At 40.7% G+C, this 24,600-nt stretch overlaps 1 protein-coding gene across 1 annotated transcript; it reads right to left on the reverse strand.

Annotated features, from left to right (window-relative positions):
• Nucleotides 1–563: 563 nt before the first annotated feature.
• Nucleotides 564–24,436, reverse strand: vegfd (vascular endothelial growth factor D). Its single transcript, XM_053616880.1, has 7 exons — nucleotides 23,895–24,436; nucleotides 13,640–13,859; nucleotides 12,496–12,686; nucleotides 10,191–10,318; nucleotides 9,654–9,760; nucleotides 4,619–4,766; nucleotides 564–2,825 (listed from the first exon to the last, which is right to left on the reverse strand). The coding sequence occupies exons 1-7, from the start codon at nucleotides 23,985–23,987 to the stop codon at nucleotides 2,810–2,812; spliced, it is 903 nt and encodes a 300-aa protein (XP_053472855.1). The 5' UTR covers nucleotides 23,988–24,436; the 3' UTR covers nucleotides 564–2,809.
• Between the last annotated feature and the right edge of the window lie 164 nt (nucleotides 24,437–24,600).

Genomic DNA, 24,600 nt, shown 5'->3' on the forward strand with positions numbered 1-24,600 from the left:
GCCCACAAAACCCGGTGGCAGAGCTCCATCGCTGGATCTACCACCCAGTGTCCACCCCTTGAGCCCAGATGGATTCGCTTCCCCGCCTCGCCAAATGTTGGCTTCAACTAAAGCGGCGCACCGCCACCGAGGTAGTCGAGCGGCTGTTCATGATCCATTTTCTATGGGCTCTGTGAGTATGTGACTCAGTATGTGAGTCCATGTGGAGTCCAAATCTGCAGATGAACATAGAGAACAAGTTGAGTTAGAGGAACCAGTTGCTGAAATGAAAAGTGAACAAGCAAATGAATTTGAGGATGAAGCAGAGCTAATCAGATGTTCTGTTGGGGTCCGGCAACCTAAAGTAATTTACACCTCTAATGAACTGGGTAAGCCAATTTACAGGGCAGTGAAATATTGTTATGTGATGAACAGAGACTGTTCATGAAATAAAACATCAACTGAAACAGACAGTGTTTCATTAAGTGTTCAGAAAAAAAGGTTCATATGCTTGGTTCAGACTTGAAACAAGTGAAAGAAGCAACGACTGTGATCTGTTCAAATCAAAGAAAACAACACACGGGTACACATCTTGAGAAAAGAGTTTATTGTCAGAAGTGGAGATGGTCAACAAAAGCCTTCTGTAATAGAGACATGTCTACAACTCGTAGCATTAAAAGTGTAAAAAGAAAAAGTTACATTAAGCTTGGTGTGATTGTAAAGATCACCATTATAGCATTATAGCAACTACATCCTCGACACCATGACCAGTGTCTCAGAACTGTTGGGCAAATGTGAACGTGTGGCCGAGATCACTGAGCGTCAGACTGACAGTGCTGTTCAAGGGTGTGGCTGATTCACTGCCAATTAGCCCGCTTAAGGCCCAGATACTAGAACAGTCAGGAACACTCTGGAGGAGGTAGACATATCATCGTCTACAATTCTACATTCAAGAGAGTCCTTCATGAGTGTAAATACAGACGATGAACCTCAAGAAGCATACCACTGCAAACACTCAAGAACAGAAAGGCCACATTAGACTTGCTAAAAAACCTCTCAAAAAAAGCCTGCCCGGTTCTGACACATGATTAACTTGTACCAGCGTGATGGGAAGAGAAGAGTACAGAGAAGGAAAGGACGGGCTTGTGTTCCAAAGCATACCACATCATCTGTAAAACATGTGGAGGAAGTGTTATAGCATGGAGATGTATGGCTGCCAGTGGAAGTGGGTCACTGGCACTTATCAATGACTTTTAATGGAAGTAACAGGATGAATTCTGAAGTGTACAGAGCTATACTTTCTGCTCAAATGCTGCAAAACAGATAGGACATCTCTTCGCAGTACAGATAGATAATGACCCAAAAAACATACCTTAAAAGTAACCCCAGAGCTTCTTAAGGCAATGAAATTAAATGTTCTTAAATGTCCAATGACCTCAACCCAACTGAGCAAGTTTTACACGTACTGAAGTCTGAAGGCAGAAAGACCCACAAACTCGCAGTAACTGAAGGCAGCTGCAGTAAAGGTCTGGCAAAGCATCTCAAGGGAGGAAACGCAGCATTTGGTGATGTCCATGGGTTCCAGATTTCAGGCAGTCATTGACTGCAAAGGATTTGCATCCAAGTATTAAAAATAATCCTAATACTTAAGATTAAGTTAGCCTGTTCAATTACGTTTGAGCCTGTGAAAATGGAGGGACTCTGCAAATAAAATTAATTAATGCAATACTTTTGTTAAAACCTTATATCAAATCCATTGCTGTGGTGTACCGAGGCAAAATTACAAAAATCACCGTCCAAATACCTACGGACCTGGCTGTTTAACGTAACGTTAAGGCGCTTTAAGGAGCAGAGAAACCCACTGCTGGATAGGTTGGCAAAACTAAGCTGTGGCACTTGAAAAATAAAATAAAAATGGTCTTCTCTGGTCTGGTAAATAAACAGCAGGATGACTTTTTCAGGATTTATTAACTGAAACAAAAGTTTGTGGTAGTGTTACGTGCAGGTTAAAACTAGCCAGTGAACTGTGTAGCTTTAGTAGATGTGTAGATATGGCCAGCAGATACGTACTGTACAAGAAGATATTTATTATTCAGTAAATCCACTGGTAAAGCAAGAAACAAAAACATTAAACATAAAACCTCTACACATCTGTCTCTGACAAATGCCGGTCAGGAACTCCAGAATCCTTCAGTCATAAATATGGCGTCACATCAAACAGATCAATAAAATATTTCTTGCACTTCATTGGGCCAGGTCTGTACATTATAATGTGTATTCTATGGTCATTTACTGTATGTCCCATCATCATAAAATAAAATAATCCACAAAGGCTTAGTCTCACACTGAAAACCAACATTTTCTGAATCACACTGAATACATATACGAAATAAGCTTTTCATGACTAAATCATATTTTGTGTGACTCAATATGAAAATGTTTGGTCAATAGTTTGAAGTGAATTTACTATGTACACAATTATTAAATATCATATACTGTACCATATGCACATCCACAATATGCTTCTCATGCATCACATGAAATAACTTCAAACATACCATTCTTTATAGTAGGACATTTTTATATTTTACTATATTCAGTGCACAGGAACCAGTATATTATTTACATATCATGACTAGGCTGGGATTGTTCTTTTATTTGAGGTTAAGTGATTTAACACAGTCATGTGAAAAGTGGGGTTAAATGTTATACTCGTGTGCATAAAGCAGTGTTATAAATAAAACTGTAAATAAATTAGAATGTATCTTCGATCGCAGCTCCAGCAGAAGCAGATTGTCCGAGGTGTGATGAATGCATTGTGTGTATGCTTTCACTTTCTCTTGCAGCTGTAAAGGAATGCATACACGGGAAATATATTGAATATCACAGATAATGTACGACAGTTATATATAATATTAGAGATGCACCAATACTAAATTTCTCAGCCGATATCGATGAGCGATTACTCAGAGTGATATCGACCGATACCGATACCGATACCGATAGTTCTGTCTTTTATACCTTCTTATAAATGAATAATAATTAATTCCACAATTCTGAAAGAAATGCAAATAAAAACTTTATTCTCTCCATTTCAGCACGTTGTTTGACAGTAACTGGTCTCATCAACACAAAACACATGACTCTAATGAACATGAACACATGAACTCGACTCTGAAGATTAAAGTAAGATTATTAACTTATTGAATGTTATTCATTCATATGAACATTGACTGAATGATAAAAATCCTCCTGTTAGTCTCACATTCACTCTCCACACACACAAGCATTTCTACTTCATCATGAACATCACACTGGTCATATATAACATCCACTTTTTATATCTTAACATTCACTGGATATGAAATATACGACTCTACAAATATATTTTTCTGTGTAATATATACTTCATCACCTCATCTCCATGTACATCTTTTAACAGTGTACCGGCCCTTTAATTCAGCTCGAGCAGCGCGGCAAAAAAATAAATTCGACTCGGCGCTGGAACTCCCGCTTCACTGCTGCAGCGTCCGGTGTGGAATATCATCAGTGCAGAGATTACAGAGATCACACACTGCAGGTTTGTCCTCATTCCACACAAGAGATATCGTCTTTACACACAGCATGACATCCATGTGTTTTCCCGCCCTCTTTTGATTGACAGGATATGATCAGCCCTGATCAGCGGATGTTTTTAAACTATCGACCAATGGCCCATAGAGGGAAAAATTGCCTTTATCGGACCATACATTGGTGCATCTCTAGTATATATATATGATATGATATACTTGAAGAAAACCACAAGAAAAATTCACTTTTTCAATCATTTATGCAACAGACATATTAATAGACCTCATATACCTGTGGGAAAAGTAAGTACACCCTTGGCCTCAGAAGCTCATATTGTGCCCTTTAGCAGAAAAACTACTTATAGGCATTTTACATAATTATCCACCAGACTAGCTGGAATTTTTGACCACTCTTCCATGCAACAATCTTTCAGCTGTCCTTTCAAGATGTTTGAGGGTTTTCTTGCTTGTACTGACCCCTTTCAAATCCCCTCACAACATTTCAATGGGGTTCAAATGCTTTGTCTCGGCCATTCCGTAACCCTCCATTTCTTCTTTCTGAGCCGTTCCTTGGTGGATTTGCTCGTGTGCTTAGGATCATTATCCTGGTGAAAGGTCCACTTTCGGTTCAACTTGAACTTTTGGACAGATGGCCTCACATTATCTTCAAGCACTATTTGACCTTGAAATGTGAAGGATCTGGAGAGGTTCTGTATGGAGGAACGGTCTCAGATCCCTCACCATGTATTCTCCATCCTCATCAGGCGTTATAGGAGAAGACTCAGAGCTGTTATCTTGGCAAAGGGTGCTAGCATAAAGTATTGACTGAAAGGGTGCCAATAATTGTTGCACGGCTATATATATATATATATACATATATTTTTCATAAACATGTGTTTTGTTTGCAGTTGTTTGATATCCATGAGCGCAGAGTATTTTTGTGAATTTTTTAAACAAAAGTTCAAAAGGTTAAACAATACAGACAATTTTTCACAGCATTCTTTGCTCATATTTACCCAGGGTGCCAATATTAGTGGAGCACATTGTAGATGTGGAGAAATGACTGCTACCTGCATGACGTATGGTTGAATTGCCTCCTCCTGGCTGCACACAGACATGGAGCATATCTCCGTGTGGATGTCACCTCTTTGGGAATACATTCACATTTTTCTATGTCAATTTCACAATCCTCTGCCTTTGTGTTGGAAGGAGTTTTTGCTGAAACAGAAAGGTAACAGACTGTTAATCATTACACTCAGTCCCTTCAACCCTGTACACCTCTTCTGATTTAAAAAAAAAAGAAGAAGAAAAAAAACTAAAGCAAAATTGTTAAATGTATTTTTAAAAGACTAGAAGGTAATTACAGAATCGGGTTGATAACTGCTCCACTGCAACACAAATATTTGCTAGTAGAGCATTCTGAAAAGTTGACCTGTAGACCTGTCCACTAGGCTCCCAATGCAGAGCTTAGTGCATTCCATTAAAATGACAATGCATTTGAAAGCACAGCAGTGAAGATCCTGCCTTACACCCCCAAAATGAGTTTTATGAAAATTACAACCCCAATTCCAAAAAAAAGTTGGGACAGAATGGAAAATGCTAATAAAAACATAGAGGAGTGATTTTTGTAAATGTTCTTTGACTTGTATTTAAACTAAAAACCATAAAAAAACAAAATATTTGATGTTTTATCTGATCAACTGCATAGTTTTTTGAAGATAAATGTTTATCTTGCAACATGTTCCAAAAAAATTCAGACAGGGGCAGTTTAGGACTAATAGCGATGTGACGAGTTGGAATTAGAAGGTGATGTGAGACAGGTGGGGCAATCGTCTAATCATAGTATATAAGGAGAATCCAAAAAAGACCTAGTCCTTCAAGAGCAAGAATCTGCCAACACATGTGTCAGCGCTTTTGGATGCCCAAAATCCAAAGACAAATCGGTAGGATTTTGGGCGTTTCACCTTCTACAGTGCACAATATAGTTAAAAGATTCAAGGAATCCGGTTAAATCTCGGTGTGTAAAGGGCGAGGATGAAAACCACTTCTGAATGCGTGTGATCTCCGATCCCTCAGATGTCACTGTCTTAAAAACTGCCATGAGTCTGTAATGAGATCCTGACATGGGCTCGGGAATACTTTGGTAAACCTTTGTCAGTCGACACCATTCGCCGCTGCATCCAAAAGCCAGCGTCTGTCATGGTATGGGGGTGTGTCAGTGCCCATGGTATGGGTGTGTCAGTGCCCATGGTATGGGGGTGTGTCAGTGCACATGGTATAGGGGTGTGTCAGTGCCCATGGTATAGGGGTGTGTCAGTGCCCATGGTATGGGTGTGTGTCAGTGCCCATGGTATGGGTGTGTGTCAGTGCCCATGGTATGGGTGTGTCAGTGCCCATGGTATGGGGGTGTGTCAGTGCACATGGTATGGGTGTGTGTCAGTGCCCATGGTATGGGTGTGTCAGTGCCCATGGTATGGGGGTGTGTCAGTGCACATGGTATAGGGGAGTGTCAGTGCACATGGTATGGGTGTGTGTCAGTGCACATGGTATAGGGGTGTGTCAGTGCCCATGGTATAGGGGTGTGTCAGTGCCCATGGTATGGGTGTGTGTCAGTGCCCATGGTATGGGTGTGTGTCAGTGCCCATGGTATAGGGGTGTGTCAGTGCCCATGGTATAGGGGTGTGTCAGTGCCCATGGTATAGGGGTGTGTCAGTGCACATGGTATAGGGGTGTGTCAGTACCCATGGTATAGGCGTGTGTCAGTGCCCATTGTATAGGTAACACACATCTGTGAGGGCAACATTAATGCAGAAAGATATTTAGACAATTTGGAGGAACATACGCTGCCATCCAGAGCAGAACAAGGCCAAACCACATTCTGCCCGGATTACAAGCGCATGGTTGCGTGAGCAGAGAGTGCGGGTGCGAGCATGGCCTGCTGCAGTCCTGACCTGTCTCCCACTGAGAATGTGTGGCGCATTATGAAGCACAAAATAAGGCAACGAAGGAACTGTACAGCTGTGCAGCTGAAGAAATGCATGATGGACGAATGGGGGAAAATTCCACTTGCTAAACTTAACCAACTGGTGTCTTCACTCCAGTCGTAAACAGTTGACTGTCCCAACGTTTTTGGAGTGCGTCACAGTCAAATAATGTGTTAATAATGTGTTTTCAATATAGTACAACGTGCACTGAATTTTCAAATGACTCTTTTTGGGTTGTTTTTTTTTTTTTTTTTTTGCATCTTCCATACTGTCCCAATTTTTTTGGAACTGGGGTTGTAATCTAAAAATATTCTAAGATAATTGACAGGAATTGTGGCCATGGAAAACTTGATTTAACCCACAAACTAGCCTGTCGATATGGTTGTGACAATCCACGTTCTGAGATTTACTGAATCATGTCCAACGACAGCGTTCCAAACAAAATTAAATTCAAATAAGATCGCAAAATACGTTTTAGAGTTGGCAAAATAAGCTTACACAGACTAAAGCAATATTAAACCAAAAGGCAACAACAACTCAATGTTAAAATGCTCACAAAAGAAATGTTGCTTGAAAATCACACAGGAAGCTGGAATGAAAGCATGTAAGATATCTGGATCTGAAGATGTTTGGTCCAGATGCTCCCTGTAAAGCTTCATGATGAGAAAAGCGATCAGCGAAGTCAACAAGTTCCACAAGGTCGCCTTCAGCCTCCAAGCTGACCAGACAGAACATTCACTGTTGCTTGGAGTCACACATAATCCATATAGAGTAAGCCAAAATGAATGCTACTTCCAAAGTCTCAGCTCCAGTGGTATATGGACCTCCAGTGATTTATGGCACATGCATCAATGGATGTCCACCATGAATGAATTTTTACAATAACGGTGATGATGTGAAGGCCAGGGTACCTTGAATTGAGAATGGTGTGCATACTACTAGTTCATTGCAACCTTAGGAAAAGAAAGTTTATTGCTGGTTTAGTTGATTGTGCTCTGAACACTCTGTCCATTTCTGAGGAGGCTGTTTGACCTTGACTAAAACTGATTGCTTAATTGTATTTCCTGAGGGCTGTCTTGGCAATGCAGTGGCCTATTGTGGTGTTCTTTGAGTCAGGTCTGTAGGTGAATATGAAAGGGACGGGCATTGACATACTCCAAGTTTCCTTGGTCACTCAGGCTGATAAATAGATGTTCTGCACCTTCAGTACCTACATTGTTACATGGCTATTGTAAATCCCAGAAACTCATTATTCTCTGAATTCTCAACTCAAGTTTCTTTTCATTTTTTAAAAGAAGATGCCACTATAACCACATGGCTCCACTGCAATTTTCTGAATCATACACAATGGAGTTAATAAGGACAAGGGCGAACAGATGGACACAACACTTTCTATTTTCCACAAGAGGAAATTGTGCCTTTGTTTTCTCAAAACTGGCTCTCAGCATAGAAATGTGCACCATCACCACAATAAAGAGTCCTTTCTTCACACTGCATTTCTTCTCTTTTCAGGATATCCTTAACCTCAAAAACATTCTTCTCGCTCAAATGGATCGGTTGGAAAATGCCCATGTGCTTGATCTGTGCAGAGACAGACCTGAATCAACTGTGACTGAGAGACGTGGTTATTTTTATTTGGCAGTTCATAAGAGGTTCATGCCACCTGGGCTCCATTCTTCATTTACACATTATTGAGCTGGATTGGCTTGTTTGATGATTTGACACGATCCTGTATTTGGCCTGATCCTGTATTTAGTTGCTGTTGGACACCGAATGTGCTGAAACTGCTCAGCAGAAGGCGTATTCAAGATAAACAAGGTTAAACTGAGCATTTTAATTTAGTGCTAGGAAAGCGTTTATGTCCGATAACTCAATCCAGCTTTATTAATTAACTTCTAAGGTTTGTTTGAGGAACCAATCTACTGTAGAATGATCACAACTAGTAAACATGCCATCTTATTTTGGATTTGTTAAGTGGCACATGAAGAATGGGGTACTGCTTCCTGCGGCTAATCTGCAGGAAGTCAGGTAGTACCATGGCCCAGGTGAGCCCAGGTGAGAGATATAAAGAGAGATAAGAGAATAACACAATGCATTATGAGGCCCTTGCATTTTTCTTCATACTTTTTGGGTAGTGCTTCAAGAACTAGGTCCTGTTCCATTCAGGGGGCTTAGACAGCATCCCTTCAAATAATTGATTCATGATTTAAGATGACTGATCATTGTGCATGGTTTTGGGGAGGTTCAGCAGATTTCAGCAGTTCTTTTATGGTGGCTGAAATTCTCTGTAGTCGTTGGGTGTGATCCCTCAAAAGTTCCCATAACACAGAGGGCGCAAACTGGAATTTCCCCAGTACTGTTGGATCCAAATTTTTGCAATGAAGCCTTCTATTCTATATAGAAGTATTTACAAAGAGAGAGAATTATTCCAAAGTTGGCCCACAAAAGGTCATGGACAAATAAAGGCACAGGGATAGTGCAAAGCCAAGAATCAGCAAAACGCCCAAGCACGAAAGTATCAATATGAAACATAATTGCTGAGGAAACAGCTCAGAACTTCCTGCGAAATCTGGTGAATGTATCAGAGATGCATATAGCAGTTAACTGGTTCTCATATTTACAAAGGGCTCGAATTGCTCTCAAGATTAAAATGACATGCAAGTAATCATTCATTCATTTAGCTTCAGTAATCGCGTTATCCTAGTCAGGGCTGCGGTGGATCCAGAGCCCTGGATGAGATGCCAGTCCATTCACACACGTGTGTACACACACATTCACGCCTAGGGGCAATTTAGCAGAGCCAGTTGGCCCACTTGTATGTTTTTGGATAGTGGGAGGAAACTGAAGAAACCAGCGGAAACCAACAGAGGACATGCACAACAGAAACCCGAGCCCAGGATAGAACTGGGGACGCAGGAGCGGTCAGGCAGCAACGCTACCCTCTGTGCCACCATGCCACCCAGGGACATAATGTTTTTATAAAATCTAAAACTGAGTACAAGTCTTTCTAAAGCAAGCTATAATATGAATGTCCTATAACCAACATCTAGTGGATTTCCTGCTGACTTCCTGCCAAATATAATTAAACTGCAAATGAAAGTGAGCTGCATGCTTTTCTGACCTTGATTGCTGGAGGGATAAGGTACACACCGATCCTCCACACAGTCCCATATGAGCCCTCGGTCACATAGTCTTCTGGAGTCTTCTGACTGGCGAATGGGAAAACACCTGTGGTTGGATTTTACGTGTGTACACGCACACACACACACACACACACACACGCACACAGAAATGAGTTCAATGATGAAGCTTGGCACACCACACATCTGACACTGTGCAGACGATAAGGGGCTGGTTTGTGGATGTTCACAGCCTTAATTGATCTAGGAGACGTTTAGAAGATCTCTTCCAGAAACAGACTGTCTTAATGAAATCACTATCTCCATTTACTATTACTTTGTCATGTGGAGCTGTCAGATTAAGAAGTGCATCTGAAATGATTGTCGGGCCCATAGTCAGACCATGGACCTGTGTAAAAATTTCTAGCATCTCTTGGTGAACATTTAGAATAAATATCAATCTCAAACTCACTAGACAAAATATGATGCCACTGACGTAAGGCACAGTGTTAATTTGAGATAATGAAGCCGATACTGACCCGCTCTTCCTGTGTGGCAGAGCTTGTCTGCGAATCATCTGCGGTTCCTGGCATTTACACGCCGTGTGGTTAGCTACGCTGATCAGCATCGGCTCAGGCCCATACTTAAACGGCACCACACTCAGAAGCTAAAAGGAACAGATCCAACGACAATTATCTTACTAATAACCAACGGCAACAACATTATAATGCTTTTAACTATTAAAAAATACTTCCTAAAGGATTAACACCTGTAAAACGGCGTACACAGATTAAACAAATAAGATCATTAAGATTAAAATGCCAAGCTGGTCATTACATATGATAGTTTTAGCAGTTTGAAAAATCCTTTCAGACAGCTGAACGACGCCTAAATATGCCGGTCACAAATTACTTGGTCCATTCACAGAGTATTAAGAGTATTAACAGAGCCCAGTATTTTTAAGAATAAGAGTCTGTGAATTAAGTTATGGCCAGTTACGTCTCGACTAGACTTGGTGTTGAACTTTATAAATCTTTATACACAGTGGATAAAAAAAATAAATAAAAAGGTCTACACACGATTTTGTGATTAAACCAAGATAAATCATGTCCAATCTTTTTCTACCTTTAATGTAATATAGCAACCAAAATAATTCGAGTGAAAAACAAACAGACCCATTTCAGGGGAAAAAAGGAAAAAGACTCATAATAACCTGGCTGCACACCATTTTATAACGAGCAACGCGACTGTGCTCAGAATTAACCAATCCCATTCCGACTCGGGTTCAAAAGTAATTATCATACTGTTGTCATCAATGCCATGATTTTCATTAACCCCAAATAAAGATCGCCTGTTTCTGTAGGACTTTCCAGACATCCTCTTGGTTTCATCCAACTGCTAAAGCCTTCACATGTAAAGCGCTTACAAAGCATGTACGGGGTCTCACTGTCGAAAGGTATCAGTGAGGACAGTGGTACAAAATCATTTCCAAAACATTACCATGGAACACTGAAGGCCATGTGGAGTTTATTATAGCACAAGTGGGAAAAATGGAGCTCCACAGTAACATTACCAAGAACAGAACTTCCCTCCAGAATTGACAAGATATACGAGATGAAAACTTATCAGTGAGGCTGCTAAGAGTCCTACAGCAACGCTAAAGGAGCTGCGGAAATATCTGGCAAGTACTGTTCACTTCCTGCATGCGACAACAGTCTCTTCTAATCTTCATTTCTGGGCTAGTGGGCAGGGTGGCTAGTCAGAATGGGGGGAAAAAACATCAAAGTCCATTTAAATAACCCCAAAGCATGTGGTGAAATGTGGTGGTGGTGGCAGCATCATGCTATGAAGCTGCTGCTCTTAAGCTGAGAATGGGGCTTTAGTCAAAATAGAAGGAATCAAGGATAGGCCCAAATACCAATCTATTTCAGCACAAAAAACTTCAGGCTTCTGTTAGACAGCCAAAGATGAAGAGGAAAAAAATATATATATATATTTTCCAGCATGATAATGACCCAAAGCACAAATCCAAGTCAACAAAGGAATGGCTTCAACATTCTGAAAAGGCCCAATCAGGGACCAGATCTAAATCCTATTGAAAACCTGTGGAATCACTTAGGAGAAGGCTGTGCACAGGAGACTTCCTAACAATTTGACAGACCTGGAGCATTTCTGCAAGGAAGAGTAGAATAAATCTGCCAAATTAAGATTTGCATATGAGATCAAGTCAGGCAAATCTACCGAGTGCTGTACTACAAGCAGAAGGCGCTTTAACAAAGATGCATTAAGGCGTGTGCTTTTCTTTTTTTCATTGAAACATTTCTATTTGTTTCCCAGTTTCATTCTGTTGGATGCCATGCCGCATTAAAGGTGGAAAAACGAAGATTTGACATGATTGATCGTGTTTCCTTTTGTTCAGATAAAAAAAAATCTTGCAATTTCCAACTGTAGACTGTTAAATATCCACTATATACGGTTGATAATTGAGGTGGTGGTCACTTCAGCACAGCTTACTTGATTAGAGAACATAAGAACAGAATAGATAAACAGGACATTTTCACATTAGTTGTCAATTGCAGGCATATTCATTGGCAAACAATACGCAACGTTGTGAAGTAAATACTCAGGTAGGTCTTTACCAGATGACCTGCTTACTCTTGAGTAATTTCCTTGAAGACTATTTTATGTTCACTCAAATGAATTAATAATTGAGTATTACACTCAAGTCTGTGTGCTCTGTACCCTTTCCATAACTGACTTAGGCTGCATCCTGTACAATGGACAATTGGTTAAAACAACAACAAAAAAGAGTGAAAGTGTTAGGAGAGAAAGAGAGATCAGTACTATTTTATCAACATAGGTGGTGCTGGTGTTGCGGCACGTGACCCCCTCTTTGTTGCAGCAGCCACTACATCTGAACACGGAGACACATGGTGGCTTGAAGAACATGTCGTTGCTAGTGCCGAGCTCCTGAGCCACATCTACACACGTCTCCCGGGGCATGCACTGCGTTTTCTGCCACTCTTCATCAATGGCTAGAACAAAGCACAGTATACATTAACGATATGGATTCTTTCAACAAAGCTTCAATCTCTAGGGCACAGAGGGTTTTTTTTTTTTTTCCATATACTGTTAAACTGTAAACTTTTGAATATAGCCTTTTAAAAGTAATTTTCCGAATATGTTGTTCAAATGATTATTACCCACTGTACAGGTACACTACATTATTTTAAAGATAATAAAATACATCGATTTTTCTTTTCCTTTCCTCTTGATGACTACTGGTTTCCTTTTTGCCATCCAGTGAAAGTCCAGCTTTATAAAGTGCTCAGACATTGCTGACTGATGCTATTTTTATCATCACTTTGGGGTGTTCTAGATCTTGTTGACCTCACAATGCCATTTCTTTTCTATCATGTAGCTCAGTATGTACTGTATAAACAGCCTTATCTATAGTTTGGTTTGTATGGTGCTTCATCCATTTCTTAATGTCAGACAGTGTACACAAAGATGTTTACAAACCTAATCTTTGAGATTGATATATATATATATATATATATATATATATATATATATATAGATAGATAGATAGATAGATAGATAGAGAGAGAGAGAGAGAGACATATATTTCATATAATACAGTAATATATATATATATATATATATATATATATATATATATATATATATATATATATATATATATATATATAAAACTTATAATAATTTATTGTATTCATTGTTGATTCACCACTGCACTATTCACACTTTTTTTTTTTTCAGTCCTTCAGTTAGTCTATTGACTCCCTTCCCAGTTCATACATCATCCAAATGTTTTTTTTTTCATTTCCTTTTAATTTGTAACGAGGTATACCACATGTAATTAGAGACAAATGTTTCGTTGTTTGATCTGTGTTTATGTGTGTGGTCTCATTTGTGTGTGTGTGTGTGTGTGTGTGTGTGTGTGTTTATATATCTGTACTGCTACCTTTGAGTACCTCCAGGCTGTAAGAGTTGGCAGCAAAGCGTGTGAATCTGTGCGATCCCACTGAGGGCGAACGGAATTCTGGGAAGGAGGCCGAGTCAACATGTTTCAGCTTTAGACGACACCTCCACAGCTTCCAGTCTGGGAAGTCAGTCAACATGAGCAGCTCATCCAGGCTTGCAGCTGACCTGATGTCTTTCTCCCACTTCTCCTGGTTTATTTCCTGCAGAAAGATGATTATAGTAAGGCATTAACACGAATGAGGTGGCACAAGGACTGGGAACGTAAGGGAAAACAAAAATGGTCTATTATGTTTTCAAAATTATTACCAGCAGATTTTATAAGACCGCACTCATTCTCACCACAAGAGAGCAGCAGAAGCAAGTGTAATTTCTTAACACCAGTTGGATGATCTTAAAAAAAGACAAGAACTCCAGTTATGTTGCTTCATGACTTTTGGCAGCAGTCTTGAGAACAGAGTGAAAGTTCTTTCGGGATGCACGGATTTTATTTTTTTCCCCTCAACAGATCAAAAAGGGCATGTTATGTGTGTTCAAAAAGAAGAGCGAGCACAATATCACTACCCATGGAGGTTTATTTATGAATACGTAAATAAAAAATGATAGCCTTTATTGTGACCTTTGCAAATACAGTGCAGTAAAATATATACATAATATAGTTATATACTGCATTATATAGACCTTACTGCAGGGATATGATGTCACATTGCATCTTTTTAAATATTTGAATAAAATAATAACAATATTATGTCATGTAAGCATGGACAGCCTAAAGATCAGTGAGATTACTGTGGATGGTTCCATATAGAAACCGTAAAGATGGCTGTAGCTGTTCTTCCTTGGATAGCTTTAGGACTGCAACTGCTGCAAACAGTTTTGCGCTCGAGTTTCCTTAACTGAACAGTTCATAATGTCAACAATACAGACTTCAAGTTAAAACGATAATGAATCCAGAAATGACTCTGATGTTCAGATTCATAAGTTGCTCATCAGCTCATAAGTTCCTGTTTACACAATTGCACTTTTTGACTATATAGTATAACAGTTATAGAAGGGAAATTAGGACCCAGATGAGGACGGGTTCCCTTTTGAGTCTGGTTCCTCTCAAGGTTTCTTCCTCACATCGTCTCAGGGAGTTATCAGGGAGTTTTGTCACAGTCGTCTCTGGCTCGTTAGGAATACATTTATAAATGTAAAATTTATAGCGGAATTTACAGTGCTGTGAACAAGTATTTGCTCCTATCCTGATGACTTTTTTTTGACTGTTTTTGTGTATACCGTTTTTAAACGACATTATTTGTTGAAGCAAAAAAGTTATCCAATATTAACTTGGCCTGTGTGAACGTATATTGTTACTAATTCTTCAAATCTATGAAACTGCACTGATAACAGGGTTCAACTGGACTTGACACAGCCAGACCTGATTACTGCCAGACCTGTTCAATCAAATCAACACTTAAATAGAACTTTTTTCAACAGAATAGAACTTTTTTATTCCTCCAACAGCGACGACTCATCCAGGAAGTCACAAAAGAGCCAAGGACAACATCAAAAGGAACTACAGACCTCTCTTGCATCAATAAAGGTCACTGTTCATGACTCCACTATCAGAAAGACACTGGGGAAAATGGCTCCATGGCAGAGTGGCGAGGTGAAAACCACTGCTAACCCAGAAGAACATTAAGACTCGTCTGAATTTCACCAAAACACACCTTGATGATCCTCAAACCTTTTGGGAGAATGTTCTGTGGATTGATGAGTGGAAAGTGGAACGGTTTGGAAGACAGGGTCCTGTTACATCTGGCGTAAACCAAACACAGAATTACACAAAAAGATCATCATACCTACGGTCAAGCATGGTGGAGGCAGTGTGATGGTGTGGGGATGCTTTGCTGATTCAGGGCAACGTGCAGTAATTGAGGGAAACATGAATTCTGCTCTCTACCAGAAAATCCTAAAGGAGAATGTCTGATTTTCAGTCCGTAAATCGAAACTCGAGCGTGACTGGATTATGCAGCAAGACAACGATCCAAAGTGTAGGAGTAAATCCTAGTCCTAGAAGTAACTGAAAGACTGATCTCCAGTTATCAGAAGCGTTTGATTGTAGTTATTGCTACTAAAAGGTGGCACAACCAGATTTTAAGTTTAAGAGGGGCAATTAGTTTTTCACATGGGTGATAGGTGTTGGATAACTTTTTTGCGTCAATAAAAAATACACATAAAAATATTGTATTGTGTGTTTACTCAGGTCGGCTTTGTTTTATGTCGAAGATCTAAAACTATTCAGTATGAGATATACACAAAAAAAAAAACAAATAAAAAATCCGGACTGAAAAGAACTTTTTCACAGCACTGTATATATTTCTGTAAAGCTGCCTTGTGACAATTTACATTGTTAAAAAGTGGCATATAAATAAAATCTCACTGAATTGAACTGAAATTGAATATTGTATGTGCAACGATAATCTTTATTTTCTTTCAGTGTGCCCAGTGTTCCTGGGAGTGGCTCAGGATCCACCACAGCCCTGGCCAGGACAAATGAGGGAGTTAGCATTCAGAAGTAGGACAAGCTACACTTGGTGAGTATAACCACAAAAGACTGAAAAAAAAAACAACAAAAAAAACAAAACTGTAGCTCATTTAAAGAAAGCTAATGCTACATGTTACCCAGTTTGGGTTTGCAAACATCTAAAACAGCACATATACAGTAAATACACCACTGATAATACAATAAACCACTGACAGATGATGTAAATAACATTGATTATCTCATTACAGTGGCACCTGTGTGGTGGGATATATTAGCTAGAAAGTGAACAGTAAGCTCTTGAAGTCGATGTGTTGGAAGCAGGAAAAATGGGCAAGCGTAAGGATCTGAGCAAGTTTGACAAGGGCCAAATTGTGACGGCTAGATGACTGGGTCAGAGCATCTCCAAAACGGCAGGTCTTGTCGTGTGTTCCCAGTATGCAGTGGTTAGAACCTACCAAAAGTGGTCCAAGGAAGGATAACTGGTGAACTGGGGAGCATGGGTTAGCCCATCTGGTCTGATCCATCCCACAGGAGAGCTACTGTAGGCCAAATTGCTGAAAAAGTTAATGATAGAAAGGTGTCGGAACACACAGTACATCACATCTACCCGCGTACGGGACTGCGCAACCGCAGGCTGCTCAAAGTGGCCATGCAGACCCCTGTCCACCATCAAAAGTGCCTACAATAGGCCCATGAGCATCCCAGCTGGACCATGGAGCAATGAAAGTTGGCCTGGTCTGATGAATCATGTTCTGTTTTACATCATGTGGAGGGCAGGGTGTGTGCATCGCCTACCAGGGAAAGAGATGGCACCAGGATGCACTGTGGGAACAAGGTGAGCTGGTGGAGGAAGTGTGATGCTCTGGGAAATTCTATTAATTTCTGCTGTAAAATCTTGGGTCCTGGATTTCATGTGGCTGCTACTTTGACACGTACCATCGACCTAGACATTGTTGCAGACAAAGTGCACCCTTTCATGGCAATGGCCTCTTTCAGCAGGATAATGCTCCTTGCCACACTGCAAAGAATATTCAGGAATGGTTCGAAGAACATTGTTACCTTGGCCTCAAAATTTCCCAAATCTCAGTCCAAATCTCAGCATCTGTGCTGGACAAACAAGTCCGATCCACGGAGGCCCCACCTCGCAACTTACAGGACTTAAAGTTTCTCCTGCTGACATCTTGGTACCAGATACCACAGCACACCTTCAGAAGTTTTGTGAAGTCCATGCCTCCATGGGTCCGTGGGTCACCAACCAGCCATAATGTTCTTATAGGCTTCAGTAAATACAGCCTCAGCACTTCCTGACTGGTCCTTTAAAAAACTGCAGCCACTGTTACTTTCAGTAAAGGATTAAAACTTTTAGGGAGTCAACCTATAATGCAGCAGGTACAAGCAGCAGATGTTTCTGCATTTACATACTTTATCATCAGTCACAAATTAGATTTGCTCAGAACAGTTGTCTCCGTCTTTTTCCTATACAAACCAGCATCTGGAACAAGACAAACACACAGATCATCCTTTGAGAGCAGCCCACCCGAAACAGCTGGGACAAGGATGCATGCTGGAATATGACTCCATTAGCTCAGTGTTTGGAACACATTTCCCCTTGGACCTGTTTAGATGTGCAGGAAAAACTAATGGACTAATTCACTGACCAGCAGTTAGGAAATTAGCCAACAATTCAGTATGAATAGAGATTGCCTATGCTTTCGCAAAATCCCAGATGACATCAACTACTGACAAATGGAGATAACCACGAGCTGGCAAACAACAAGTAGCACCACTTTTTAAGCTTGTGGAGTTCATTCCAAATCAGACATTAATGATTTCCCAGCTTCAAATCAACACACTAACGACTTAGTGAAGGTTTGAGGAGCTTAAACAGACACACTAAATCATTTTGAAATGGAATAAAGCATGTGGGAACAGCGCTGTGGCCATCTGGGATCTTGAATATAAAAAAGCTCCCAAAAAAGTATAATTGATAAAGGCTGATCACAGGCTCATGTTTAATCCAAGAAGCACAGCTTATAGTAAGGGGATAAGTGTGGAAGGGTGGGTGGGCTGAGTGTAAACATGGGGTCAGAAAAACAGCAACCATATTGTCACTTTACAACACAACAAAATGTTAGAGAAACTCTTACTAAAGAAGGAGCAGATAGCAAAGACAGAATTATAAAGGTCAACAACAAGAATAAACCTCAGCCTAAAGCCACACTATACTTCCAATTAAGTCTTAAAATGTGAGTGCCCCAGTGGCATGCCAGAAACAAAACCCAACACAATGACTGCCAAAGCCAAACCTCTTCGAGCGCCATCAGCTCTGTCCTAAATACCAGCGAGACCTCAGTTGAGTCGGTCACCACCACCACCACAACAAGCAGGCCAAGCCCTCCCTCCATCATCAATCAACACCATATCCTGCAAATTAAACAGCTTCAAAGCAAATAACAATACTGGCCTGGCTTTCAGCGTGTTTGCAACATGCTGGGTGGATCTGACTTGGACAAGAACAGCAAGCACGGAATCTTGTCATACATCTGTGAGATGGGAAAGTCACAAGCGAAGCAGCTGAGTTTCACAGGGATGGGAGGAATAGAAGAGAAGAAAAAAAATAGACAAAGAAAGATCAACTAAAGGAACAAACAGATTAAAAGTAAAAAAGAAAAGGGAGTTATCCCTATCATTAAAACTGACTTGGAGACCTGGCATTATCACATGGGAGTGTTTAAAATATTTCTGCTAGCACTCAAAGGCAAACGCCTTTAGCTACCACTACAGTTTTTAACACACCTACATCATTTTCCTTTAGACTCCATTTCAGTACTTCATTAGGTCAAGATAACGATGCTAAATGATCATAGAAGCCCAAGTAAAGTAAACATTACAGACTTCAGGTAGCAGAACTTGTCCAGAATACACTGCGATCTAAGGGATATTCCAGTGATCTGTTAACAGAGAGTTTGGACAAATCCAGATTTTTTCATTCCAGAAACAAGTTCATCTATTTTATCCAGGTTTTATCAGTTTATCTAGGTCAGTTACTATGGCAACTTTGACTGTGAGGCTAACCTGTTTGGTGGTGGGTTTACCTGAACTATATTGAACTAGGTTTTAAGTCCCAGCGATTGGCTCAGCTTGCACTTCACAACAGTCAGAAGGTGTGTTCCCTTTAATAGAAGATTCAGTACATACTGACGCATGTTTGACAGCTTTACATTGATTGAGGCCCAACAATCGTTTATTTATTAATCATTCAGCACTAAACTTTTTTTTTATTGCGTGCCTGTAGACTCTAAAAGGTTGGGGGGTTTTGTTTACAGTGCAGTGGTTGGAAGAAACAAAATATGCTCTGTGGTTTCTTTTTCAGAAAAATACATTCCACAGGATCACATGGTCAACGGTCAAATAAAAACTTGTGTAAAGGCTAAGGGCAGTGACTTATAACTATTTTTCAGGATTTTCAAATGTAAAGGGAGGACATCTGAGAATGGAAAATCTTTGTGCAGCAGCTAATAATGGTGTAGTAGTAGTAATAATAATAATAATAATAATAATAATAATAATAATAAAGTGATTTTAAGGTAACGGAGGCACCAAGCAAAAGTGGGCATCAGAATGACTCAGGCAGGTCCGATCCACATCTGCTCCAAGTAGACTCTCCACTGGTGTCCCACAAAGCTCAGTGCTTGGTTATCTCCTGTTCTCCCTCTATTCTTGTTCTCTTGGTGAGGTCATATCCTTGCATGGGCTTACATACCATGGCTGTGGTAAACGGTCTGCACTTATATTGTGCTTTTTTACCCTTAGCGGTTCCAAAGCGCTTTACACTGGTTCTCATTCACCCATTCACACACCAGTGGTAGCAGAGCTGCCATGCAAGGCGCTAGCTTGCCATCTTGCAACTTGGGGTTCAGTGTCTTGCCCAAGGACTTGGCATGTGGGCCGGGAATCGAACCACCAACCCTACGATTAGTGGACAACCCGCTCTACCACCTGAGCCACACAGGCTATGCTGATGACATTCAACTCATCCTCTCCTTTCATCATTCAGACACTCACGTTTTCTCTGGGATCTCAGACATCTCATGGATAACAGCAATCAGAAACTAAATCTCAGCAAGACAGAGCTGTTATAATTCCCTGGATGGGAATTCCATTCCAAGATTTTGTGATCTCCCTGGGCAACTCTCAGATCTCACCATCTGTCAGTGCACACAAACTTGTGGTAATCTTGGGCAACCAACAGTCCTTCTCACCTTACAGCACATAACAGAGTCACTCATGCAAGATTTTCCTTTACAATATCAGGAGTATCCAACCATTTCTATCCACAGAGACCACTCAGGTGCTTGTTCAGTCCCTTCTCATTTTTAAAACTGGACTAATGATACTTGCTCCTGGTAGGTTTGTCCCTACACCCCATCCAACATCTGCAACTAATCCAGAATGCAGTTGCACAACTAGTTTTCAACCTCCCCAAGTGTTCCCCACACTGGCTCATTGTTATCATCCCTCCACAGGCTTCCTGTAGCTTCTTTTAGATTTAAAACACTGATGCTTGCCTACAAAGAGAAAAATGGACCAGCACCCAACTACCTTAAAGCATTTATCACACACCACATTGTGCACCATGCTCCCTCAGTGCATCTAGCACTGCTCAACTAGACCCACCGTCTCTCAGGGTACAAGGAAAACATGCATCAAGACCTGTCTCTGTTCTGGCACCCAGGTGGTGGAATGAAATTCCTCTGGCCGTCCGAACTGCTGAGTCACTGGCTGTGTTCAAACAAAGACTAATGACGTGCCACTTCACCAAGCACTTAGTTTGTTTGTTTGCTTTTTTAATCCTTGTCTTGTGTTATTTTTCCTACTGTACTATCCTCCCAACAGAGTTTTTAGACTGATGGTACTCTTATTCCCTGACCTAGTGAACTATAGACTACGAAGCACTTCTATCAGTTGGTCTGGATGAAGGCATTGGCTAAAAGCTATAAACGTGAATGAGACACATTCTGCCATATCCTACCAGGAACCAGAGAATTTGGGCCAGGGAAGGGCAATAGTAATGCTACAGCATTCCAGACTGTTGTGTTTGTTGATGGCCCACATATAGTATGAGTGCCATATAGTGTAGCTGAGGTCATTCACCTTTAAGCACACATAAGTAGGGCCCATATACTATAATTCTCATTGCTAGCCTCAAATTCTAATTCCATTGCTAGCCTCTTTTGGTGATCTGGAGATCACACATTTTCTGTTCTTCAGATGGACTTTGTCTATCTAATCAATGACAAGCAACTAGAACGTGAAGTTCAAAAGGCCAGCAGTAACTCTTATCTCTGAAGCAGCCCACAGTCTCCTCCTCTTAATCCTGTAATGGAAATGCATATTTGTCAGTGTAGACTACTTAAAGCCACTGGGCCATCAAGACAAAAATATTGTGGGAGGCTCTGAGAGGCAGTATGTCAATAAATGTGGAAGGATGGCAGTTACATTTTGCCCAATTAGAAGATAAAGGTTTTCAATTGTTTTAAAAGCAGCCTGCTGGGGGTTGACTCAGTTAACCCTAGGACACTAATCATGACGCAGCCTCAAAACAATTCAAGTCGAGAGTAACCCTGTCATAAGTTGAGAGTCGAGGACATGCGGTCATCCAGCAGACAGTCTATGCGGCTCGTTTGAAGAGGTTTTAGACATACCTTTGTTCAACTGTGTTTGATACAGCAGACGTGTTTCCCATCAAGGCACCCACAGGACAGCTTATAGATTAACCAGGAGTAATGATATTCTTTTTCTTTGTCTTTAAATGTGAAACATGGTCACTGTGCTGAACGTGTATCTCTCATGTATAGACATTATCCACTCTATAATCCCCCTTATCCTCTCCCAACCTTTGCAATATATCTTACAATAGAAACGGTTCTGTACATCGTAGACACACTGTCTGCACATGTACTGTCCCTTTGTTTGTGGAAAGTTATCATTTAATTCAGATTATTTGCTCTGCAACAAGATCTTGATGGCCACAGAGTGTTTTAAACTGGCCCAATTTGGTGTAAAAACCAGGACTGCTCCTCCACTGAAAATGTTCACAGAGCAAGCACAGAGCAGTGTGATTCCTGCCCAATTGGGCCTCTAATAGAGCTTGTTGCAATAATATCCCTATGGAGCTAAACAGGGCGATGAGTGTGCTGCCCCATGACTGTGAAACATTTGAAAGGCTAATCAGTGTCTCAATGGAACATTCTTTTTAAATCTTTGGGGTCTCTCAAAAGACATATGGAGTTGTGAATAAAGTAATCATGAAGATTAAACAGCCAGTACACACCGTGGGCCCTGCTCGCCCCTACAGATGAGCCACCAATGTTAGTCTGCAAATGTAGACCCCACTATTCCATGCTATAGTTGTGATAAATGTTTTTGTTCATCTCCCACACCCATCATAAATCTGTTTCTCAGTGCTCCATTAACGACAGATTATTTTCACATTTAACATGGTTAGGGTCAACATATACTCTGTATTAATCTCGATCATGGAAATTCGAATCTGCTGCAGGTGTTGATGAGTAATATGAGGAATTTGTATGCATTCCAAGTGAAGAAGATATGGTTGGATTTCATCTGGTGCCTTCATTATCTGAAATACCATCCCTAACCATAACCTTACCATTCGTTGGATGATGTCAATCATCCATATTGTTCCAAATTTGCTAATGTCAGAGAGCGTCCCACAACCACTGGAACTAAGGTTCTATGACGGGCTCAGAGGAATATTACTAAAAAATATAGTCTTGTATTTACTTTATTCCTCGACACCATTATTAGTATTAAACACTTAATTAGACTATTTACATCCTTTACCATGCACACAAAATGATTGTAATCTACAGCCTACAGTAGATAAATGAGGGATTGGAAATACCGACTCAGAGCCTCTGCAGACCACATGTGGATGAAATGAATGAAATCTCTCTATCCTCTGTCTGAGTAGCAGTGGATTAGACTGACAGATGTGAAAGAGTAAAACGCATGCTCTGTTCACTACGATTCGGGTATTATTAAACAATCCTACAGGCACTCGGGGCCTGAAATGCATTAAATCCTCTGCACGTATGAAGATACACTAGTGGATGGGAAATAAATGAGCTTTGTAATTAAATCAACGTGTATGGCTAATGAATGATGGGTCACAGCAAACTCTAAAGACTCTGAACTTCCAGTAAAATCCTATAAGATCTGGTCCGGTACCATGTTAGCTCATTTTCTGTTACCCACAGAGGTACAGCACTGCAGGATGAGCAGAAATTGTGTTGCCTCTGTATTATATACTAACTACCCAGAAGTTCTGTGTGATCCCTTTGAAGTAAATAAGTGAAATAAAAAAATTAAGTAAAAGGTGTTAGTGTGCAGGTCGACACTTTCACGGTGACATCTGATTGTAATATTTATTACACGCACTAGTAATGTTTATGTATACGTGACTTTTCAGTCTGAGCTCAATACATATACGTATCACTGATATACTCATGTTAAATCTATGAGAATTACTACTAATTATGAAAAGTATATCTAATAAGATAAAATACCCCCCAGCTATGATTTGGCCATGTTATGGGCCAGTATTAGTGTACACATGAATGAAGTAAGGTGCTATGGTAGTAGCTGTCTGGAGGCAAGAGTATGAATTACAAACATTACTCACTCTGATTGAAGCCAGGACATCCGTCGCTAACATCAGTAGTCTGACATACGCAAGCAGCAGCACGTGAAACCAAATGGAAAGCAGAGTCCACATGTTGTACGTCTCCTGGTCTCTGGGGTACAATCTACAGACGGCTTACTATGAAGAGCCAGTCCCCTTACACATAAAGGAAACGCGGAATGCTCGAGGAGTTTTCCAAGACCGCACACACCCACAAACACACACACATACACACACACACACACACACACACACACACACACACACACACTCTCTCTCTCTCTCTCTCAGACTCAAGGTCACGCTTACTCTGTTTTACAAATACACACGGCCAAGTCAGATGGTTCCACTGTTCAGAAGAGGAGAGTTGTCACAGAGGGCAGACACCTCAAGAGCCAAATGGAGTTTCCTCTCTTAAAAAAGCTGAAGTAAAAAAAACAAGCCACGCACATCTGGGAGTGTTTTGAATCGTCCTCTGTCGGAGGAGAAATCCCTTCCTTTCCTCTTTTGCTTCAGTGATTCAACAGGAATGCAGCCTGGATATGGCATGGGTGTTTGGAAATGGCACCTCCGTCCTTCTACGCATATCCCCGTTGCACAGTGAGGAAACGCTCATGCGTGTGTGCAGGAGATGGAACGGTCCAGTTTGGAGTTCAGATCTTCCAGCCACGTGCACGCCGGTGGCAGAGAGGCAGGCTGGCATATC

The sequence above is a fragment of the Ictalurus furcatus genome, chromosome 27 (genome assembly GCF_023375685.1).
Source record: "Ictalurus furcatus strain D&B chromosome 27, Billie_1.0, whole genome shotgun sequence".
Classification (NCBI taxonomy): domain Eukaryota; kingdom Metazoa; phylum Chordata; class Actinopteri; order Siluriformes; family Ictaluridae; genus Ictalurus; species Ictalurus furcatus.